This window comes from Nylanderia fulva, unplaced genomic scaffold (genome assembly GCF_048542155.1).
Source record: "Nylanderia fulva isolate GAGA-0341 unplaced genomic scaffold, ASM4854215v1 Scaffold84, whole genome shotgun sequence".
NCBI classification, from domain to species: domain Eukaryota; kingdom Metazoa; phylum Arthropoda; class Insecta; order Hymenoptera; family Formicidae; genus Nylanderia; species Nylanderia fulva.
The window spans coordinates 410,084-430,495 of NW_028190961.1; the positions used below are offsets into that span (position 1 = coordinate 410,084).

The window sequence follows — 20,412 nt, forward strand, 5'->3', positions numbered from 1 at the left end:
ACACATAGATATGACAATAGCGTTATCGTGATTTTTTTCGATTATTAAAGTTATATTGTATAATCTCTCTCTTATCTCTTTCTCTCTGCTACATAAATACTATTATAACGTAAAAGAACTTACGAGTAACGTATGATGGCTCAATGCAATAATATTCAATCACGTAAAAAACTTGAGTTCAAATATATCAATATCAATTTTTTTACAATATATTAGAATATAGAAAAAATTATAGAAATAAGGCGATAAACTTGAAAATTTTTAAATATTGAAAATATTTTAATCATTTTTACAATTACATACACTATATATATATATATATATATATATAAATGCAAAATAAGTCCGTAAATAAATTTATCAAGTAATAAATCCGTTGCATGCTTGCAGCTACATATGCACACACAAATAGCTGGTATGTTGATTTTTATTATAAATTTATTTTCTGTATTATTTTGCATTTATATAGTGTGTATGTGGGTGTGTGTGTGTGTGTGTGTGTGTGTGTGTGCGCGCGCGCGCGTGTAGTAAAAATATTTTCAATATATTTATAAAATTTTTATTGCCGAAATATATTTTTTTATCATTTCTCTGTATTCCAATATATTATTAAAAAATTGATATTGATATATTTGAACTCTAATAATTTACTGGGTGATACATACTGAACATCCTTTGCATTGATCAATATTACTCGACATAAGTTCTTTTATGTTATAAGTATTTATGGAGCAAATTATACAATAACATCAATAATAGAAAAGAAATCAAGAATAATCAACGCATATTCGTCAATCTATGATTGCTATACAAGCTAATAATAATTTATATTCGTTCTCTTATTCTTGTCTCTCGAAAAAGTATAAGCAATAAATTATCAAATCTAACAAGTACCCGTGTCTAACATTGTAGACTAATTTACTTTCAATTATGCTACTGTTATTATTTATCATTAGACAATTATAAAACATATATATATATATAGCACTACAAATTATATATGTATATGTTTTATAATTTATTTTATATTTTATTATTTGACAAGTTAAATCTCTCCGAATCATAATTTGCGCTTACATCTTAAAGACGAAATGCTGTAACTCTCTGATATTCCAATCTGTATTTTTGAAAAGGACCACATCCCGTATGGTCGAAATGTTAAAATAAATATATATACAACTTTAATTTGAGGCCAGTGTAGTCAGACCAAATCTATAACCTCTGTTTTATAATTGTCTAATGATAAATAATAACAGTAGCATATATAATTGAGAGTAAATTAGTATATTTTATATATATATATATTTATATATAAATAATATATCCACATATGTGCATAAGCATATATAAAATTTACAAAAATGGGTGCTTATTAGTCTTGCTACGTTACTGCTTTCTGCTACGGAAAGCCAGAAAGCATTTTTAGGCGGCATCTCGCGTATACCGGCACGGTAGAGGAACAAGGAGAACACGTGATTATCGGTCCTTGTCTCTCTTACGTGCGTCCGCGTGAGCGATGCAGTGGTGTATGTACGTGTACAGACATACACCACTACATAAAACCCGAGAATTGGTTTCTCGGCGTTGGCAACACTGAAACCGGAGTTTCGCGTTGTCACCGCACGAGGTCTCCAATATCAATTCGGAGTTTGCCTGGGTGTACTGCCGACCCTTAAGGGTCGACAGGCGACATGGTGGAGACGCCTATCGGCCGGCCGGGAATTACGGATTCGTTCATCTCAGATATTAGCCGCGTATTCTAGTGTAATCTAGTGATTTAATAAAAGATACGCCGTGGTTACGCTATTCTGAAGGACGGCATTCACATAGAGCGTATTGCGCGAACGTGTAACTAATGCAACCAATCGTAGATTAGAGTTTCCGTTGTATGCTTAAACAGAAATGCTAAATAGGACTTGTGATTGGTTTTCGTAACCTACGCGTCCCGAATAATACGCTTCATGGGGAACCGATGCTTTGGGTTCCGTAAAACGCGCATATTTAAAATGGCTGGCAAAGTGACAAGATAAACGAAATATGTAGAAGACGAGAGCCCTCACTGCTTCGATCAAGAGTTCATCCAAAGTATCTGTAGGACCTTCCGCAGTCTTTGCATTCTCTTGGATTATTAAATAAATAAATACATTTAATTACTATATAATACATATAAAATGATACAACAAAATATATGCAAAGAATGTAGTAAACATACTGTTATAAACATATTGTCACGACAAAATTTTCATCTACAACAATGCGATCCTTATCTTCCACATAATGCTTGAAGCATTCATGCTCGACAAAATTAGTAGAAAATTGGAACAGCCATTCACAATACCCGCATTTGTGCTGAAAAGATTCAAACATGCAATGTAGAAAGTAATGCATTATGATGTTCATATTGCTCAAAATTCTCAAAAATTCATGCATCAAAAACAAGAAATCAATATATGTTAAATATTAGAGAAAGAGGAAACAGATTTCAAATGCAAAAAGTACGAAGACCTACTAATATACAATTTAAACTTGAAATTTTGTATCACATGTCATGAGCAGTAAACTGTTTTTAATCGAACGCTATTAAAGCTTATATAATAAATTAGATTTTTGTTAACTTACCCTTATTTGATTATTCTTATTTATCTTATTAATGTATAGGTATGGATGAATTAAAATTAACTTTTTCTTTGTTTTTAGTCTTTGGCAGAAGAACGCACAAATGGAGTTGTGTTTTTTTTTACAAATACGCATCAGCGTTTCTTCCACCAGAAATTAAATTAAAGGTACCTTAAATTCGGCGTAACGATAATAGCGTACAAAGCATAAAATAACTAGACAGAAGCTGATACTGAAATGAGACGATGTGATTGGTCGGCGTAAGTTACCGCAAGTTACGCGTACGCAAGTTACGCTTCATGTGACGGCACCCTCATTTTTTCTTTATAGAAGGTTTGTTCGCGTCGCATGCTCCAACTTGCTCCTTTTTATTTCAATGCGCTCGTATTGGTCTAATTCGAGGAGCGCACCAATACGAGCGCATTGGAGTAAGAAGGAGCATGTTGGGGCATGCGACGCGAACAAACCTAGAATGTAGGATAAAAATAGAATGACACTTGTGTCGTTTTGTGTTGCTAAATGGAAAGCACCATATAAATATCGCCCTTAGTCTTTCATTTTATCCCTAGAATAAAAATAAAAAGTTTTGATTGGTTGAATTCCTTATGCTTTATGCATAACGCATAATGCACTGTTTGTAATGTACAAATTTATTTAAATCAGAAAAAGGGACTTTTCCCAAATAAAAATAACAATGAATATGTTATTCCCAAATGATTTCTAATCGATTTCATTTATAATTAATGTAAAATGTTATTACTATCTGCTAACTTGATGATTTATAAAATTTTGTTATTAACAAAAAAACTATTATTTCCTAAATGTTAAAATAGTTTTCCTAAACTTTCCCAAATGATTCCCAAATTATATATTATAAAATAATTAAAAAATATTCAATTCCTCTGCTAACTCTAGGCGGAAAAAAAAGGTGGAGTGCACATACTAGTTCTACTGTGCGAGAACCTTCCTTCCCCTCTCATCGTTCATCTACGGACTACGGACCTTGATATGGAGTACAAATTCTGATCTTGCTTGTTCTTTCTTGATGTTGTTGCTTTATATTTATAATTCAAGCACTTGTTTTACATGAATTTATTCGTCGAAAATAATTGTAAATTTTTTTCTCTATAATTTATACAAAGAAAGAAAGAAACAAGTTCGTCGGCTTATCCATGTTTCGAGAAAATTCAGAAGAGATTCAGTAGAGAATATGAAAACAGTTACACCTCAAACAAAATTTAGGATTTAAAACAATTAACATCTTCCAACGCATCAAAATTTAGAATTAAATATTTATAAAATGGCCGGTAATTTCTGGCAAAGTTCACATCAGTAAGTTAAGTTTTTAATTATATCAATAAATTTTATACAGAATGCAATTTTTACTATATACTTTTTATTTTTAATTTTTAGTCAACAGTGGTTACTGGATAAACAAGATTTGATCAGAGAACGTCAGCATGATTTATCAATATTATCAGAGGAAGAATATCAGAAAATATTCATTTTCTTTTCTAACAGTAAGTTAAAATGATAAATTGTAAAATGTAGCAAGATGTTTATTAGATGAGAAAGAAACTTGTATTTATATCTTTTCGTAATTTTGATAGATTAAGTTTTTTAGATCTGTATTATATGATCCAATGCTATTCAAAATACAAATTTAACATAAATAAAAAAAAATGACAGGTTTATACATAATTATACTTTATTGTGTTTTTTATATTTGCATGAACATGCTGCATAAAATATTACATTTTATAATGACGTTATCATGTATTTATTTCTGTTATTAGTGATACAAATGTTAGGTGAACAATTAAAGTCGAGGCAACAAGTGATAGCTACCGCAACAGTTTATTTTAAAAGATTTTATGCTCGCAACAGTTTAAAATGTATAGATCCTTTATTATTAGCTCCTACAGCAGTGTTTTTAGCATCAAAAGTAGAAGAATTTGGTGTAATTTCTAATACTAGATTGATAACAACAATGGGAACTATAGGTAAGTTTTATGTGAATATATCTTCTATTATTATTGATGATTAATATGCTGATTAAATATTTTTTTTCACAGTTAAGAACAAATTTAATTACGCATACATGCAAGAATTTCCATATCGTATAAATCATATTTTAGAGTGTGAATTTTATCTCTTGGAACAGTTAGATTGTTGTTTAATAGTATATCAACCATACCGTCCCTTATTAACATTAATTCAGGATGTGGGACCAGATGATCAATTACTTACTCTCGCATGGCGTATAATTAATGACAGTTTAAGGACAGATGTATGTTTATTGTATCCACCTTATCAAATAGCAATTGGTAAGCAATATTATTTTTACAATCTAGTGTGCATTACCAGGTTGTAAGGAAAATCTGGAATTGTCAGGGGATTTTATATCAGCAGGGAGTGTGGGTACCTATAAAAGATTTTCTCAGTGCAAAAGAAAGGGAAGTCAAGAAATTTTATGATTTATCTGGATTTTTTCACATTGCTCTATATTTTTCCTAATAATTTGAAATTTTTTAGAAAATAAATATAAACTTTTCCCTGACTCTCAGTACGTTAATTTTCTGTTTTATGAAAAGCTTTAAAAGCATGTCCTGTAATTTATATTTTTGTAGTGTTATTTTATTTTAATATATTTGACAAAGATAATTGCTTTAATTTTTCCTGTTTTAAATTTTGAACTTTTTCAAAATTCTATTTGTTGACAAAAATATCTCAAGAATTTCGTGATTTAACATTTAATTGACTTATCATACAGATGTATGCAAATTATTTAATAATTAATATTAAAAAGTCAAAGAAAAAAAATAAATTTCTGATTTTGGAAAACTTGAAAAAGCTAGGGCATTTTTTTTCATTGAGTCTACTGGACATCATGATTACAAAGAAATTGTATATTTAACAATATCTACTTTTTTGCAGGTTGTCTGCAAATAGCTTGCGTGATATTGCAAAAAGATCTTAAATCGTGGTTCGCAGAATTAAATGCGGATCTGGAGAAGATTCAAGAAATAGCACGGTATATAATTAATTTATATGAATTGTGGAAGAGATACGATGAAAAGAACGAGATCCAGGGTTTGCTGGCTAAAATGCCAAAACCAAAAGCAGCGCCACAACGTTGACATCAAGTTCCCTGTTCGTCGAATGTTTGGGATTCATGCTAGTACAGTGAATACTTGAATGTCTTTTCCATATATATACATATATATCGCTATCAGAGACGCATAGAATTGACAACTAATATCATTCTGCATTTATATCTGCCGAAAACAAACTTTTTTTTATCCCTACACAAAACTATTTTTTAAACCATGTGACAAATAATGCATTACTTAATATTCTTATATTTTATTCTCGATGCTTGATTTAACATATATCGCTAAAAGTTATGGAACATTATATCTTAATTAATTACAGATGAATTTAATTAATTTTCTTGAACACGTGGCCGTGTCAGATTGTGACGTCAGAGGCGAGAAAACTGAAAATTCTTAGATGACATTTTTAAATGAAAATGAATGAATGAGAATTTTTAGCGTGTTTTCTCGCCTCTGACCGTCAGAGTCTGACGTCACAATTCCAACATGGTCGATGAAAAACCAGGAGCTTTAATTGTGTGTCTAATTTAATTATCTGCAATATTGAATGTTAATACTGTAAATGTATATTGCATTATTTTTTTCTATTACACAAGTATTGGAAACATTATATCAAGAGCTAATTAATTGTAAGTGTATGTTAAAAGAATGCCAGAGAAACAGCTGAATTTTTTGCAATATGAAATCCATTTATTACGACGTGCAAAATTGCAAAAACTTTATTTTGATAAATTATCGAATTTTAAATAATTCTTTGTTATATAAATGTGATTGGTAAAAATATATAAAAAAATATAGACAATATTATTATATAAATATATATATAAATTCACTTTTTATTAATGCGTTATCATAATTGTATTATCAAAACCTAGTCTGACCTGAGAAATGATTTGGCATTAAAAAAATTCATTTTTTATTAGAGTGAGAAAAGAATAATTTACTTTCCAATTTTTCTATCTAGGCACTTTTTTGAAATAATCTTTTTTTGTAATATTGTTACTAAAGAAATAACAATAATGTAAAATACTTATAATTAGATTTTATTAATACAATATTAACTCGAACCCTTTGAATATCGTTTCCAAAACTTCTTTACATCATCATGACCAGCTTTGGTAACTACCATAGTTCTTTTCCTACAAGATAAAGATTTGTCTCAATTGTGATATTTGTCATAAAATTTTGTCATAATAAATTGTATTTATAATTCCTAAAATATTTTAAAGTAATAATTACCTCTCACTTTGCCAAATTAATACTCCTATGGAAAGTGCATGATCCCTCAGAACCTCAAAGTCAGTTTGTGAAAGAAATTGACTGTATAAAACACCCTCGCTGAACAAAAATCTATTTCTCTCATTTTCCCATAGCTTAATTTGATCTACAATGGTAGGTGGTAATATAGGCGGTCCTTTTTCTATCATTTTACTGTGCACATGTTGTTGCAAATACCTATATAAAACAATATAGAAAATATTATTTGATTATTATGTTATTGATGCGAATGAAATATGTGTCATCATCGTACCCTATTATTTGAGAAGCAGTTATTCCACTCTTCAATGCTTGTCTTACGGAATCCCTTGTTAATATTGATACAATCAAATTTGGCAATCTATACATAGAAATATATAAAAATTTAAAATTTTGTGCATTCCAACACAATTTTTTTTAGTTTCTTAATTGCAGTTTTTACAACTTAAATAAGATTTTTAAAATTTTGATTGAGCATCATTATTACTCAATTTTTATAATAGTGCTTTTCAAAAAAATACAAATTTTTTTTATTAAAGTAAAAAAATTATAAAAAATGTAGTTTAAGAAATTTCTAAATAATCTGAAATAAATATTAATAAATATTCAAATATCTGTGCTAAAAAAATATATATATATAATTTTATGTTCAATACACAACTGTAATAATTTATGTATATGTATGTAATACACTTACCTATATAGCATTTCACAGAAAAGTCCAAGTAATGCGACTTGTAAGTTGGAGTTTGTATAAGCATACACTCGATAATTTGTTTCTACAACAATGTATCCTTCCTTATCTGTATTTTTAGCTAAAGGTTTATTTTCACCAGTAGCAATATTTAATGCTAATCGAGTAGGATAAAATCTTGCAACAGAAATATAATTAAAAGATCAATTCAACTTTATATACACATATTATTTATATCTATATATGTATATCTTGATAGAAATATTATATCAAAAATTATAATAAAATCACATGTGTTAGAAAAATATAAGAAAACCATACGGAAATAATAATACTTCAAATACTGAAATTTTTTATTAATTTTTCCTTTGTAATTTTATTAAAATTTTATCATTAATAGTTTTTAGTGAAGTTTTTAGTAGAGTTTCAATAAATTTCAATTAATTAATCTTTAAAATAACATCTATTAGCAAAACATTGCGTTTCAAAACAAAATAATATTTCATGAGTTTATTAGTTTTTAAAAATATTCAATAATTTTCCTTAAAATTTGTACTATTTATTATATACTATTGTAAAAAGTCTGATTTAAATTAAAATAAATTCAGTAAACATTGAGTTATTTTTATTTGCACTTTTTAATTTGAATTTATTGTAATTTCCACAAAATATTTCTATCAGGGCAGAATATATATTTACCTTCCTGCTTTGCGTTTTCGTTGATATACAAGTCCAAATTCTCGCAAATGCTGCAAAAAGATCAAGAGTCCTTCGGACATGCCTTCGGTACTATAATCTTTACCAAGAGTGGAAAAATTCAATTGAAACAAAAAGGTAAGGCACTCCACTAAATCAAGACCACGTGTCTCAAGTGAGTCAAGATACTGCAGAATAAAGTACCATACCTTAAACAAAATATTTGTGATGTATAAATTAATAAGTATTTGCACAATTTTCAATTGATCAATATTATTATGCATAAGCATATAATAAACATAATTACAAGAATTAAAAATACATTAAATATATTAATATATAAATTATATATGTATATATCATTATATATATATATATATATATATATATATATATATATATATATATAAAATTTTATATATATATTCATATAATATACATATAATATATTGTATATACACGATGTCCCATTTTAATGTCTCATCCCAAATAACTGTATTATTTTTTATTGTAGAAGAAAATGTTTCAGACAAAAGGTGTATGGTTTCGAGGGGGATATAAGATGGTGCCATTAATTTGACCTTGAATAATTGCTTGAAGGTCACATAAAGGTCACCTACAATTTCTTAAATGGAACCACCTATTTTTCATTGCATATTCTTGTAACTTATCTAGGAGCTTTCCCAAATTCTATAATAAAGTATTTTTTTATTAAGTACTTTTTGAATTATAAAAATTCGAAATTAACAACTTTTTGACATAAAATGTAAAATATCTTGTAAAATATTCAGTTTTTGGTAATCATACTTTATGCCCCCCTCGAAACCATACAACTTTTGTCTGAAACATTTTCTTCTATAATAAAAAGTAAAAGTTATTTAAAGTAAAACATTAAAATGGGACACCCTGTATATTATATATACAGAGTGTCCCATAATTCGTGAACCACCTTTCGTGGGCAGGTAGAGCACGTTAAATTGAATAGAAAAGTCTTATACCATTTTGTGTGTGTGTGCTAAACTCGCAATAATTATTGAGTTATTAACTAAAATATCTAAGCAAATGAACGGGATAGAAAGCGATAGGTCGGACTCAGTGGGCATGTCGGATGGCTTATTTGTTATATGTCGCTTAGTATCAACATTATCATCTTACTTTTCGGCGCCCCTACATTGCTTGCCACTCGCTGTATGACGTCGCCTCTCGATCAAATGATTTCCAATCGCTTATTTGCTGAGATATTTTAATAAATAACTCAATAATTATTGCGAATTTAGCAAATGGTATAAAACTTTTCTATTCAGTTTAACGTGCTCTACCTGCCCACGAACAATTGTTCACGAATTATGAGACACCCTGTATAATAATACAACATTCTACAATATATATATTTAAATAGAAAAAAATAGTATATAAAGTGATATAAGAACTGATATAAGAATTAGTATAGTTACCTGTGAAGCTGTATCTAAAAGAAGAAATTGAAAACCTGCTTGTGTTATAACTAGGTTTCCATCAGTTTCATCTATTTTCATTAAACCAGCATGCAAAAGGATTCGTACAGCATCAGCAGATATACCTATTATAAAAAATTCAAATATATTAGATATTTGTAATAATTTCTCTATATATTAATACAAATTACTTGCATAAAGACTCTAATTAAAAATAGTTAAATAGTTATATACTTAAAAACACAAAAATTACAAACTTCAAAATTTTTAGATTAAAAAAAATCGCACCTTCGTGCAGACGGGAACCAACCATATAGTACAAAACGCATTCCCATCTCTCTAACGCATAAGAATCTAAGAAAGCCACATCTCGTGGTTTACTGTCAGTTTCCAGTTGATTGGACATTGTCCAAGGTTTACCACCTCCCAGCAGTACAATCTTCAAGTTCTTCTTAAAGATATTGTTCAGAATCCAGCCTGGCAGTCCGCCAGGTATAGACGCCTCCTTCCATACATTCAGATCGTTCAGGACCTGCACCACCTTCTGGTGTTCTTCAAAGAAGAGCTTTGAACACCAGGAAGCTATGACCGCTTGTGGCACCGGCTGCTCCACAAACAGCAGCCTCATGACGTAATGCCTGGCAATTGTGGGCAGCTCTCGGAATACTGCCAGACATATCGGTGGTTTGTGGTAGAGTTTATTCAGTGTGTCTGGAGTACGTGATTTTAAATACTCGTATAGGTTTTTGCATTGCAGAGTATTCGGCCGCAATAAATTCTTGCCACTTATTGTATTAGACATCCTGTTGTCTCATGAGTAAATACACCTTCAATGCAAACTTCTGATAGTGATTACATTGCATCTTTTATGCACATTTTCATGAAATGCATCTGTAATCTATAACAAATAAAAAGAAATATCAGATTATTTTGAACACAGAATTTATAAAAGATAATTATTTTGTTGGTTATATAAAATAATATAAATAATATAGGAATATTAATAATAATATTAATAATATAATATTATACATAAAATTGTCTTTATATTTATTTCATTATGATTTATACTTACACTTATATATAATACCAAAGAATAAGAAAAATAAACAACTCTTCTCAAAACATAATAAAAGGGGAAAATCTTTTTTTCTTTGTGACTGCTTTAAGTAGAGAACGATACAAATTTATATCAGTACAAGCGGAGGAAAGTCCGAAGGAATCATTCCAATCTCCTCTCGCTTATATTAGGTATCTTCCAAAATGAGCAGAAAGTACTGACAGTACTGTTTTCGTGTTCCGAAATTGTTTTCAGCGTGCTGCAAGAGAATAATAATTACTATCTTTTCAACGAAACTTGACCCCAGGGAATTGTTGACTTCCAACTAGATCCCGCGCCACGCCGCCGCCACCGGTAAATTTCTACCCGCCGATTACGCCGCCGATTCTAAAATTTTCGGCGTACGCCGTCGCCGCCGAAAATTAATAGCGCGCCGGTCGAACGTATTAATACCACATGACTCTCGCGGAAGCAGTTCCTATTAGGGACCGGCAGTACGCTGTAACATCCCGTCATTTTTTCGAAACCGTATTTTTGTGCGCTACAAATCTTTCTAAATAATTACTTAAGAAATGCAATTGTATTTCTCAATATTACTATTATTATTTATTATTCATAATTATTGGGACGATTTTACTAACCGTACTAACATATAGGATCTTCCTAGTTCTAACTAAGCGGCTCAGCCAATCGGACAGCGTCACTAGACCTCACCTGGCGCATACTTCCAACCATACGACTAACTGAACCGCATATAGATGCGACACTAACATGTTCGAAATTAAGTAACAATAGAACTTATGGAATCATAACATAATAATATAATATAATTATAATATTTCAAATACTTGAATGATTGATAAGATGCTTTAACCACCTTTAAGGGGTAACACCACTGTAACGGCCCAAAAAATTGCACTTTTTCGACATTTTTTTTTTAATGAAAGGAAATGAAATAAAGTATTAATACTCCGTGAAGTTAATAAGCATATATTGAAGTACTTGTAAAAATTTTTTCATAAAATAATATTACAAAATGGCGGAATGGCAGCCATATTCCCTGATGCTCCTTTAAAATAAAGGGGTCTGCGGCAAGCAGTGTAGCCGTTGGAAATTTGAACCAAGAACAAATAAAAAAATTCCTCATGATCTTCAATGGTATATCTAGTACAATACGTATCTTGTCCACTGCACTAGGTGAAGGAAAACACCGAATATAACACCCGGGGGGGAGGCCCCGTTAGCCAGGCAAGGCAACCTCCTAAGGGGAAGGAAAACCCCCGACAGAAAAAACCAATTTCTTTCTTTTTCAGATATGATGAGTTCAGGAAAAGAAGCGAACGTCCCGGGTTCGGGTACCGGGAACCGGCGTGGGGGGGGTGTAGGCCTGGCTCCCTCCATGTCGTCAACAGACGACAGGTCGTCTGCAGCTTTGCCGGCTGGGGCTGCAGACAAGACAGCGACAGTGCCGAGGAGTGAAAAAGACACGGTGCGTGAACGGTTACGCGACCTAGCTCGTAGCTGGGATACTCGTGATCGAGGTGTTGATCCGAAGGAACTTGCTGCGCGTATTCGCCGAGTCCTTCTAGATAAAGTGGTTCGGAGCTATCAGGCTCATCATGAATATAAGGACCTCGCGAAATGCATGGACGTCTTTTTTCGGGAGTGTTCGCGAAGTGAAACGGAGTTCTGTGCCAAACACGTTTGTGTACAGTTCTTCGAACCAGTTATTGCGGTTAGTACCGCAGAATCATTGACTGGAGGAACAGTAGATGGGGAGAGTGACTGTTCTCAGCCTCTTCCCTCACCGGAAAAAGTGCGGGGTGTAAGTGACGGTGAGTGCGAACCGGAGGTGAGCTTCATCACGGTCTCCTCGCCGAGTTCACCGGAGGACGATGGGAGAGACGCGGACTTCCAGGTATCGGACAAGCGGCTGCTAACTGGAAGGAAGCAGTACCCCCGCAAAAATACTGGAGGTAAGTGTGCCGGACGCACTAAGCGTGGTCGCCCCAAAACAACTGGGGACTACGTAAATATCGCGGAAGCCAAGGAGCGTGTCTTACGTGCAGAAAGGCAGGAGGTCCTTTTGAAGGACCTCAATAGACTTTTGGATCCGAGTTTAGGACCAAACCTCACCGCAGTGGGAAGGGAGAATATCCCCTCGGATGAGGTCTTTAGGTCCAGCCTTGTGAGTCACCAATTTGGAGCTCCGGAGGTTGGCCGGGTTGTCTGCCACACAAGTGGAGAAGGCATCCGATGTCACTGGTCTCGATGAGGTCGTGGCCAGGGATCTTCGGGTGTCTTCAATGAGGCTTGTGGGTATTTTCGATGAGATGGCCAAGCGGGTCGTCGCTGAAACGGATCCACAGACTGAGGCACTGAGGACTGAGAACCTGGGACTGCGGGATCGGATCGCGGCTTTGGAGCGCGATCGAGATAGGGTTGAGGCGGAGATGGCGAGCTTTCGGGCGGCCATTCCGCAGTTGGAAGCGGAATACTTTTTTGGCGATAGGGGAGCAAGGAAGCGACCTTGTCCGGCATCATCTCCGGGATCGCCGTCGGGACAGGTGGTGACGGAGACGGTTTTGGCCGGGAGTCATCCCGTCACTATGGAGGATCTGTCGTCCATACTGGATAGGCGTTTTGCCGACCTTAGGGTCGACATATCTGCTGCCGTGTTGGCTAATATTAAGCCTTTGCTCACTGGGCGGGCTGGGGACTCTTCTCCGGAAGTGATCCCCGGGCGTGCGCCCAGGGCAAGCGTTGTCGGTGTCCGTGGGCCATCGGCTGGTCCCGTGGCCGGGGGCTCTGCCGTCTCTGCTCTTGCAGAGGCTTCGGTGGATGCCTCTGCCCCCGGGGCTAGTGCAAGGGGTAGGCGTCGTCGTCGTCGTGGGGGGCCCCCTGTTAAGAGGATCCCTTCTTCGGGTACTTCCGCTCCAAAGAAGAAGAGCCGAATTCCCCCCCCTTTCTCTTCGTCGGTGATTTCACTGACGATCGGGAGGGGGGGTCAGGGTAAGTCCTATGTCTCGGTCCTTTCGGAGGCCAAAGCGAGGGTCGACCTGAAGGAGTTGGGCATTAGTACAATGCGGATGAGAACAGGGGTAACTGGCAGCATCCTGCTGTCAGTCCCTGGCAAGGAGTCGGCTACAAAAGCAGATGCTTTCGCGCTTAAGCTGAGGGAAGCTTTTCCTGAAGCGGGGGATGTCCAAGTTGGTCGCCCCTCTCGGATGGAAGATGTCCGCCTGAGGGGGTCAATGGTCTTTGCGAAGCGTGAGAAGATCTTGGAGGAGGTAGCGTTGTTTGGGGGATGTCGGGCTGAAGACCTAAAAGCCGGTAAGATTAGGTTATTTACAGGATCAAGTATGGGGACAATGTGGATCCGTTGTCCCGCTAGAGTGGCACGTAAGTTGCTGGTGGCAAAAAGGCTTACTTTGGAGGGGGGGTGGACGACGCTAGATGTTAGTCATCTGGCTCGCCGTCCCCTCCAGTGCTATCGGTGTCACGAGTTTGGCCATTCAGCCAACAACTGTGGCGCCGATGCGGATCGGAGTGGCCTGTGTTACCGGTGTGGTTGCCCGGGTCATAGGGCGGCCGATTGTGTGGCGCCGCCCCGATGTTTCTCGTGCGGTTCGAGGGGAAAGCCAGCGGGACACCGCTGCGGGTCGGCTGCATGCGCTCGCGTGCGCGTCCCTCCCAAGAGGCGTCGGGAGGGTACGCCTTTTTCCGAGCGCGCGCAGGCTCCGGGGCGTCCTGATGGGGGATCTCCCGAGAGCCCGGAATGGACGGTGGTGGACTGTAGTCGGGGGCGGGGGAGGTCGCGGAGAGGCGGCTCCCCCGTCCCGGGCTGCAGTACTGCCCCCGATGTCTAGTGTCTGTCTTTGCTTGTCGTAGTGTGTAGCGGTGGGTGCGGGGAGTTCTGGGGAGGTTGCCGAAAGGTGACTCCGTGGTCTCCCTGCCCCGCCAAGTTTATGTTGTAGGTTGCGGCGATAGGTGATGGAGCGCCGGGGAGGTTGCCGAGAGGTGACTCCGCGGCCTCTTCACCCACGCCAAGTTTATGTTGTTCATAGTTTTATTGTCTTTTGTCATAGGTGGGAGTAACAACCCTCCCACCTTTATTGTGGTTGGCCATAGCGCCTTGTTGTGGGCTCCCTTGGGGGCTGGGCCTGTGGCCCTTACTATGTATTAATGTGGTTTGTGTACATGTTTCGTGCACGTTATGTACTGTAATCGTCCTGTGACGTTGTGTGTGTGGGTGGGTGACTGCGGTCACCTCACTTACCGGGTTGGCAGAGAGAGGGGTGGGGGCCCCGCTCTCATTGCACGTCGACCCTGGGAAGTCCGGGGGGAGCTAGTAGCCCGGCTCCCCTCGATGCCCTTTCGGGGCAAGGGAATGTCCTCTCCGGGGGGATACCTGTAGTATCCTCTCGGGGGATGTGTCCTACCTTAAGGACGCCGGTCGGGTGTCTACCGTGAAGTAATGCTTACGCGGTTCCGCGGTGGACAATACCCATACGACCAGGGGCTTCAGTCAGGTTTTAGGTCGGTCCCCCGCCCGATAGTCCCTCGGGATACTACGGGCGGGAATCCACCACGAAGCCTCCTGACCCTCCCTCAGGGGTCAGGACGGCGAAGTTTGGTTTAGGCAAATTTCCTGACTATAAAAAAAAAAAAAAAAAAAAAGTACAATACGTATGGGATTTTAGAAATATTGATTTTTGAGTGATTGGCGAGCATTTGAATAAAGTCGTTCATTTTTCGACAAAAAAAAAGTGACATTATTTGGCAATAAAAAATGTTTAGAGCAACGTATCAAAAATTCCATACGTATTGTACTTCGAAATGTTGTTTTGAATGTACAGTAAAAAATTCAAGTGAAAATATTAAAAATTGTTAGAGTTATACTGCTTGCCGCGTTGAAAAAACGTGTTTCGAGAAAAACGCGTTTAAAGTTTGGAGTTGTATTATAACATGAAAAAATTTAAAATTTGACTCAAAAAAAATTTTTACTATTAGTCTGCAATCCCAGCACCGTAAAGCTGCCCTTCTAGGTTGGAATATTCGTCCTCCATTTCTTTCCTCGCAGATGTTATGCCAGAGCGCGCTTTTTTTGCTGCATCTGATAATTGTGCCTCTGCGTGCTTGATTCGTTTTGCATCGGATTCGATGCAAAAATTATATGCTTCGACGCCAATTTCCATTTCCAGATATATTTCGTATATCTAGATATATTTAGATATATTTAGATATATTTAGATATATTTAGATATATTTTAGATATATTTTAGATATATCTAGATATATTTCATATATCTAGATATATTTCATCTAGTAGTGTCTCACATAACTTAGAAATCAATAAGCAAGGTATTATGCACTACTCTCTCGACAGGTTTCCACCCGGAGCAGGTAGCCGTTTCGGAGTCGCCCGACTCGTTCAGTACATAGCTAGGAATTTCGATGAAAAAAATTAGTTTCACGTATAAAAGTTTTTTCCTCGTATTCTACAGGGTTCAAAGGATTTTTTAAGCCCCCAAAAAAAAATCGATTTTTTGAAAATTTTACAGTGGTGTTACCCCTTAAAAAAGGGGCTTCTAGCCTTGATAAAGTTATTGTTATATGTGTTAATCGGTTGATATCGTTTGCTGAACAATCGGTGGGCAAGGAATGAATAGGTGTAGTAACGAAGGCTTCTTGGGTTTTCGGATACTCCTTCTATTTTTTGTCACTGGACGGTGACTATGGTTTCTCAGCGCCTGATCGTTTTTCACTCGTCTTTCTCTTAACGGGGTCGGATTAAACGCCGTAGCACGGAGATATGCAACTTGTGCGGGAATCGGTTGATGCACCTTACGATGAATTCAGAGCGAAGATTTTCAATATGATTTGACAGGCTTGTTATTGCTTAGACAGCAGAAAGCTGACTCATCTCGGAAACGGGCGTCGGATCGCGCGAACCTGCCGGTCTCCGAGAAAAATAGGGGAATTAACAAAAATAAGAGCGCGGGCAATGACAGGCTTTGTTATGTTCTCCACCGATGAGCTGTGTGCTCGCGCGCGCAAACAATATGAAAGTTGAAGCGAGCGATAGTCGCAGAAACGATTCCGATACATACCGCCCGCTTCGAATGTATACATTCGAAATGAGCGAATCGTGACAAACAAGAAGTTCGCTTCGGCTTGCAACAACGCCGATAATATTTACAACAAATTGACAGAGATCAACTCTATCGATTTTAACGGTCTTATCGTGATTATAACGCGACGAACGACAAATGCATACATAAGAATGTAACTAATTTTAGACAAAAAAAAAATAAGAGCAAGTACTCGCTTCACTTCTCGTCTCCGCCCGCCGTGCCGGAGGTCACTGACATCTCTTGATTGATGTCAACAGGGAGATAACAAATTTTCGTGATAGGGCGCTTACTCGGCGCGGCTCGTTCGGACGGTGACGACTCTCGTCAAGCCGTCGGCGCCGGGATGACACGCGACAATTCGGCCGAGCTCCCATTGACTCGGGGGAGCTTGCGGATTTTGTAAAAGGACTAACTGACCGACGCGCGCTAACTTTTGCACGATTCGCCATTTCGGGCGTTGTTGGAGGGTGAGCAGGTACCCCTTAATGGGTCGCGGCCTTGCCGTGGCGAAGGGGCTCACCCTTTGCAAGAGGATAGTCTTGCAAGGGGTGCTAACAGCGACCCGTACCTCTCGAGGTACACTGCCCCTAGTCTCTGGGGCGTGCCCTCCGTTTCTGGGGCTCTCCTCAGGGTGTGGAAGAATTCCACATCCCGGGGAGACGGGGCCCACTTCCCCGTTAGAACTTCGGCTCGTATGTGGTAAGGGATGGCGACCCGGAATTCAAACGCCCGGTGGCATGGCACCGTAAGAAGAAGGGACTGCACGGCGCTTCGGCGCTTCCCTTCCCACCATGCTATGTGGCCCAGCACGTCTGCTGGGTAGGCAGCTTCCACCGGCCGGGGTTTTTGCCTTCTGTCCTGGGAAGGTTCGTTCGGGGTTTTTCCTGGGGGAGTGTCCCCCGGGGTCTGGGGGTGGGGCTTTGGCGGCGGGGGCCGCAGGGGTGGGATAGACGTGTGTGCCGCGCGTGACTACCCGAGGGGCTTTGCTCGGAGGGTTTTCCAAGGGGCCTTGCCCGGAGGGGGTCACGCCGGCGGAGGGATTGGTATGGTCACTCGAGGGGCTTTGTCCGGAGGGGGCCATACCGATCGGTCCCCGGGGCCCACTTGTGTAGTGGTTCCCGGGGACAGGGAGGTGCCTCAGGATGCTGATGGAGAGCCTGGCTCTCGTCTCAGCGTCCCTGGGGTAGGCCGCACCCAGGCCGTTCGGACGTCTCCGAGGGAGGGCTGGGTCGGCGGAGGCGGCCGCGCGTGGTCACCCGAGGGGCATTGCCCGGAGGGTTTACCCAAGGGGCACTGCCCGGAGGGGACCTCGTGGGTCGGCCGTCGAGGCCGCTCGGACATTTCCGAGGCGGGGCTTGACGGCGAGTCGGGCGTCGCAGGGTGCTGATTGGAGAGCGTAGCTCTCATCCCAGCGTCTCTGTGACTAGCCATTCTCGGGCCGCTCGGACGTTTCCGAGTCCGGGTCGAGGATGGCGGAGAAGGCGCGCCGCGGTTACCCGAGGAGCATAGCTCGGAGGGGTTACCCAAGGGGCATAGCCCGGAGTGCCGCGGCCGCTTGCCGCCGGGGCCGCTCGGACGTTTCCGAGGCAGGGCCCGGCGGCGAGAGAAGATATCCTCGGTCGGTCGGGACCGTTACCCTTTCTGAACCGACCGACCGGAGAGGCGCTTGCCCCTCGTCGAACGTCTTCGACGAGGGGCGACACGGTATGCTGGTCGCCATGGCGGGCAAGGTTGGGCCGGGGAGCGGCAACCCAACCCCAATCGTCCATGGGGCCCCCCGGGTGGCGTCGCCCGCCGTGGTACTCGTATTGTCGGAGGTACGAGACTCCTGAAAACCCGAGGGAGCGTCAAAACTCCCAAGGGCGTGTAGGGGGCTCGGGGCCCTGTGCCGGGGTGCGCTATCCCCCCGGCCAGTGGCGTATGTCCCCTCCTCTGGGGAACTTGGGGCCCGGTCGGAGAGTGTGGCCGGTCATGTTTCGGGGCACTCTCTGGCCGGTGGGGGTATACCCTGGGGGACAGAGCCGCGGCGGGATAGTGGGATTCACTAAAATGAATCGAAGAAGCACTACACAAACAAACAACCAAGAAGGCGAGAACTACAAGGTTCCCAGTCAAGCTCAGGATGGAGAAGAGGTTTCCACCATCCCATGTAATAATGGGCAGGAAAGCACCCCTGTCCAGGAGAATACAAGCGTAGTTATTCTCAAGGAGGTCAAAATCCCCTTGCAGCGGATCGACTCGGACACGAATCTATCTAGCGGCCCGTGGATAAAAGGTAGCGGCAACAGAAAAAGGAAAGCCGCCAAAAAGCCTGCATCCAGGAGAAAGACTAAGAGAACAAGGTCGAAGAATAGCCCGACACCGGAGGAAAGTAGAAATCCATCGGACATCCTCAGCGACTACGATGACTTCAGCCAAGATAGTCTAGAAGAGGAAAAGAAGGACATGCCTGAATTCAGAAGATTCACAGAGAAGGTGGATACAGAGATAATCCAAAGTATGGAGAATAACATCCCGTTACATCAACAACAGGATGTCGCAGACAGCGATATCCCTGGGGGGAGGTTATGCCATATTACAAGCAATGAAGGCAAAAGAAGAGGAGAAAGGGGAGAAACAACGCGAGGATAACGTCCTAAACCTTCGCTTTAAACCGACCCAAACAAAGTTCTACAAAGACTATTTAGAAAGGGTACAAACAAAGACGGAGGAGTACCAGCAGGCCCCCATAGGAGATTTAGAGGCTATGATTGCTGAAAAAACCATGGGGATCTACAAGGTGGCAGTGAACTCTAAGAATTTAAAGAGCACACTGATGAAACATACAAAGGAGTCAGCAGCTGACCTATGCGCGGCAGCAACAGTCCTTGCGCTTAAAGCGCAAAATCCGAGAGCTGAATCGATAGACAGTCAGCTGCAGGAGTTTAGGAAGCAAATACGCGCCCTAAGGGTAGAAAACGAGCATCTGAAGAAAACGGTCAAACAACTACAGATGCCCAAGAGAAAGGCCACAGCTCCAGGGAGCAATGTAAGCCAAGAGGAAGACACGGAGGAGGAGAATACAAGACCGCTCCGAGAAAATCGGGGGACTAACAAGATGGAAGAATGGATTGCCGAGAACCCACTTCCACTCGAGAGTGGGGAAGTCTCAGGGGCCACATGCAAAGTGGCCCTAGAAACTCCACTTCCACGGACGAGTGGGGGGTTCTCGTCAACCCAAGGAGAGGAAAGGATGGAGAAGATGGATGTGGTGGATGAAGTATCCATCTTTAAGAAAGAAGACTTCCCACCTCTTGGATCCAACAAGAACAGGAAAAAGTGGGAAGCACCGAAGAAGTTAAACCTGCCAAGAAGACAGAGCAAAATTCCTGTTGCTCATAGC

General features: G+C 39.5%; 2 protein-coding genes across 2 annotated transcripts; one reads left to right on the top strand and one right to left on the bottom strand.

The window, feature by feature from the left end:
- Positions 1-3,551: 3,551 nt before the first annotated feature.
- Positions 3,552-7,066, top strand: CycC (cyclin C). Its single transcript, XM_029301192.2, has 6 exons — positions 3,552-3,629; positions 3,759-3,948; positions 4,030-4,136; positions 4,413-4,619; positions 4,692-4,943; positions 5,554-7,066. The coding sequence occupies exons 2-6, from the start codon at positions 3,917-3,919 to the stop codon at positions 5,754-5,756; spliced, it is 801 nt and encodes a 266-aa protein (XP_029157025.1). The 5' UTR covers positions 3,552-3,629; positions 3,759-3,916; the 3' UTR covers positions 5,757-7,066.
- On the bottom strand, positions 6,755-11,193 carry mrn (general transcription factor IIH subunit 4 marionette). The gene is made up of 8 exons (XM_029301195.2): positions 10,909-11,193; positions 10,122-10,731; positions 9,834-9,958; positions 8,383-8,588; positions 7,687-7,860; positions 7,264-7,350; positions 6,972-7,187; positions 6,755-6,871 (listed from the first exon to the last, which is right to left on the bottom strand). The coding sequence occupies exons 2-8, from the start codon at positions 10,633-10,635 to the stop codon at positions 6,790-6,792; spliced, it is 1,404 nt and encodes a 467-aa protein (XP_029157028.1). The 5' UTR covers positions 10,636-10,731; positions 10,909-11,193; the 3' UTR covers positions 6,755-6,789.
- Between the last annotated feature and the right edge of the window lie 9,219 nt (positions 11,194-20,412).

Coding starts and splice junctions, on each gene's coding strand:
- CycC (XM_029301192.2), top strand. CDS start 3,917: ATGGCCGGTAATTTCTGGCAAAGTTCACATCA. Junction 4,137..4,412: donor ATTCATTTTCTTTTCTAACA/GTAAGTTAAAAT, acceptor TTCTGTTATTAG/TGATACAAATGTTAGGTGAA. Junction 4,620..4,691: donor AACAACAATGGGAACTATAG/GTAAGTTTTATG, acceptor TTTTTTTCACAG/TTAAGAACAAATTTAATTAC.
- mrn (XM_029301195.2), bottom strand. CDS start 10,635: ATGTCTAATACAATAAGTGGCAAGAATTTATTGCGGCCGAATACTCTG. Junction 9,959..10,121: donor TGGTTCCCGTCTGCACGAAG/GTGCGATTTTTT, acceptor TTTTTATAATAG/GTATATCTGCTGATGCTGTA. Junction 6,872..6,971: donor TTAATTTGGCAAAGTGAGAG/GTAATTATTACT, acceptor TTTATCTTGTAG/GAAAAGAACTATGGTAGTTA.